The 1,717-nt window shown below is 42.3% G+C and overlaps 1 protein-coding gene across 1 annotated transcript in view; it reads right to left on the bottom strand.

Moving 5' to 3' along the window:
- Positions 1-149: 149 nt before the first annotated feature.
- The window catches only part of LOC118478877, a gene marked incomplete at its 3' end in the record, with an annotated part of 23,125 nt that continues 21,557 nt past the window's right edge, over positions 150-1,717 (bottom strand). The window contains 1 exon segment of the mRNA XM_035973263.1: positions 150-239. Coding sequence (XP_035829156.1) covers positions 150-239 — 90 coding nt within the window.

Genomic DNA, 1,717 nt, shown 5'->3' with positions numbered 1-1,717 from the left:
GAGGAGGAGGAGGAGGAGGAGGAGGAGGAGAAGAAGGAGAAGAAGAACAAGAAGAACAAGAACAAGAACAAGAAGAAGAACAAAAATAAGAACTAGAAAAAGAACAAGAAGCAGATACGAAAAAAATAGCTCAACAAAAATATTCCTTACCATCATCGGCGCCCCAAGACGACTGTACGACCCTCATAGAATTGAAGGTGGAGCGGCGACAAGCCAGATGAAGACAGCACTTTCTTGACCTAAATTCCACACACGTCAAAAATGAGTCTTTTGTAAGAGTTACAGCTTTTTGTTTTAGTAGGTTTTACGGCGCTCGCAACTGCATAAGGTCATATGAGCGCCGGAAGATCAGAGGTGTTACAAGAGAGTAACAAACATAAAAAAAGAAGAAGGGAAGATAAGGACGATAGATGTCTGATAGGAAAGAAGGAGCTTTACGGCGCTTGCGCAACACAAACAGGTCATACAAGTGCCGAAGATTAGAGGTGTTCCTAGAGAGTGACATACAAACAAAAGAGGGAGGACGGATAAGGACGATCAACATTTTTTGTGTGTTTTAGTAAGGTTTTAGGGCGCTCACAACTGCATACGGTCATAATTTTTTCGCCAAGGGATGGATGTCAACAGAGAAGTCCAAACGGGGAATCAGACTTACTCTGCTCACCTCTCTACCCTACACAGAACAAAGTCTGCTTCGACTATCAAGGCACCCCGCAAATAGCAGGTCACAAGAGTGTGACAAACATACAAAAGAAGTAGAGGGTAAAATGATGACAGTAAGGAATAGGAAAGAAAAAGCAGCAGTTCCTTGTTGCAGCTCAGGCACAGTTATGAGCATGACATTGACAAATCAGCCCATTTACAATTCTACTGTGCATAAGAACTTGTTAATGTCCCCCCTTTGGGAATGGCCTAAAGACACTTCAGTCAGTAGCACCGCCCCAGGGGGTTGATAGATGTTTGATAGGAAAGAAGGAGCAAACACATAGGAGCACCCGCCCATCATCCAAGCCAAAAAACGTGAGCATTGTAAAAGAATTATTTTTCGTTTTAGTAAAGGTTTTACGGCGCTCGCAACTGCAAAAGGTCATATGAGCGCCAGAAGATTAGAGGTGTTACAAGATATTAACAAACATAAAAAGAAGGAGGGGAGATAAGGACGATAGATGTTTGATAGGAAAGAAGGAGCAAACCACAACCGAGCACCTGCCAACCACCCACGTAAAAGATGATGACACCTGAATAAACATGATGTCGCCCCGAGTACAACAACCCGGAATCCCACAAAAACAAAATTTTACAGAAAGCAAAAACTTTGTAAGTTCATCTAACACTTTGTTTTTTTTTTAAAAAGCTGGAATGTTGCACTGGTGATATTTATTGAGCTAAACGTCTAAACATTTGACACAAAATCTGCAAAATTACATTGGGTAGAAACCAGAATAGAGCACCTGCCAACGACCCAAGAAGAAGGAGGGATAAGGATGATAGATGCTTGATAGGAGAGAAGGAGCAAATCACACTAGAGCACCCGCCAACCACTCACAAAGAAGGAGGAATAAGAAAGACAGATGTTTGATAGGAGAAAAAGAGCAAATCACACTAGAGCACCCGCCAACCACTCACAAAGAAGGAGGAATAAGAAAGACAGATGTTTGATAGGAGAAAAAGAGCAAATCACACTAGAGCACCCGCCAACCACTCACAAAGAAGGAGG

This window comes from Aplysia californica, unplaced genomic scaffold, assembly GCF_000002075.1.
Source record: "Aplysia californica isolate F4 #8 unplaced genomic scaffold, AplCal3.0 scaffold01085, whole genome shotgun sequence".
NCBI classification, from domain to species: Eukaryota; Metazoa; Mollusca; class Gastropoda; order Aplysiida; family Aplysiidae; genus Aplysia; species Aplysia californica.
The sequence above is the reverse complement of the archived record's forward strand: the minus strand, read 5'-3'. Positions and strand labels throughout refer to the sequence as shown.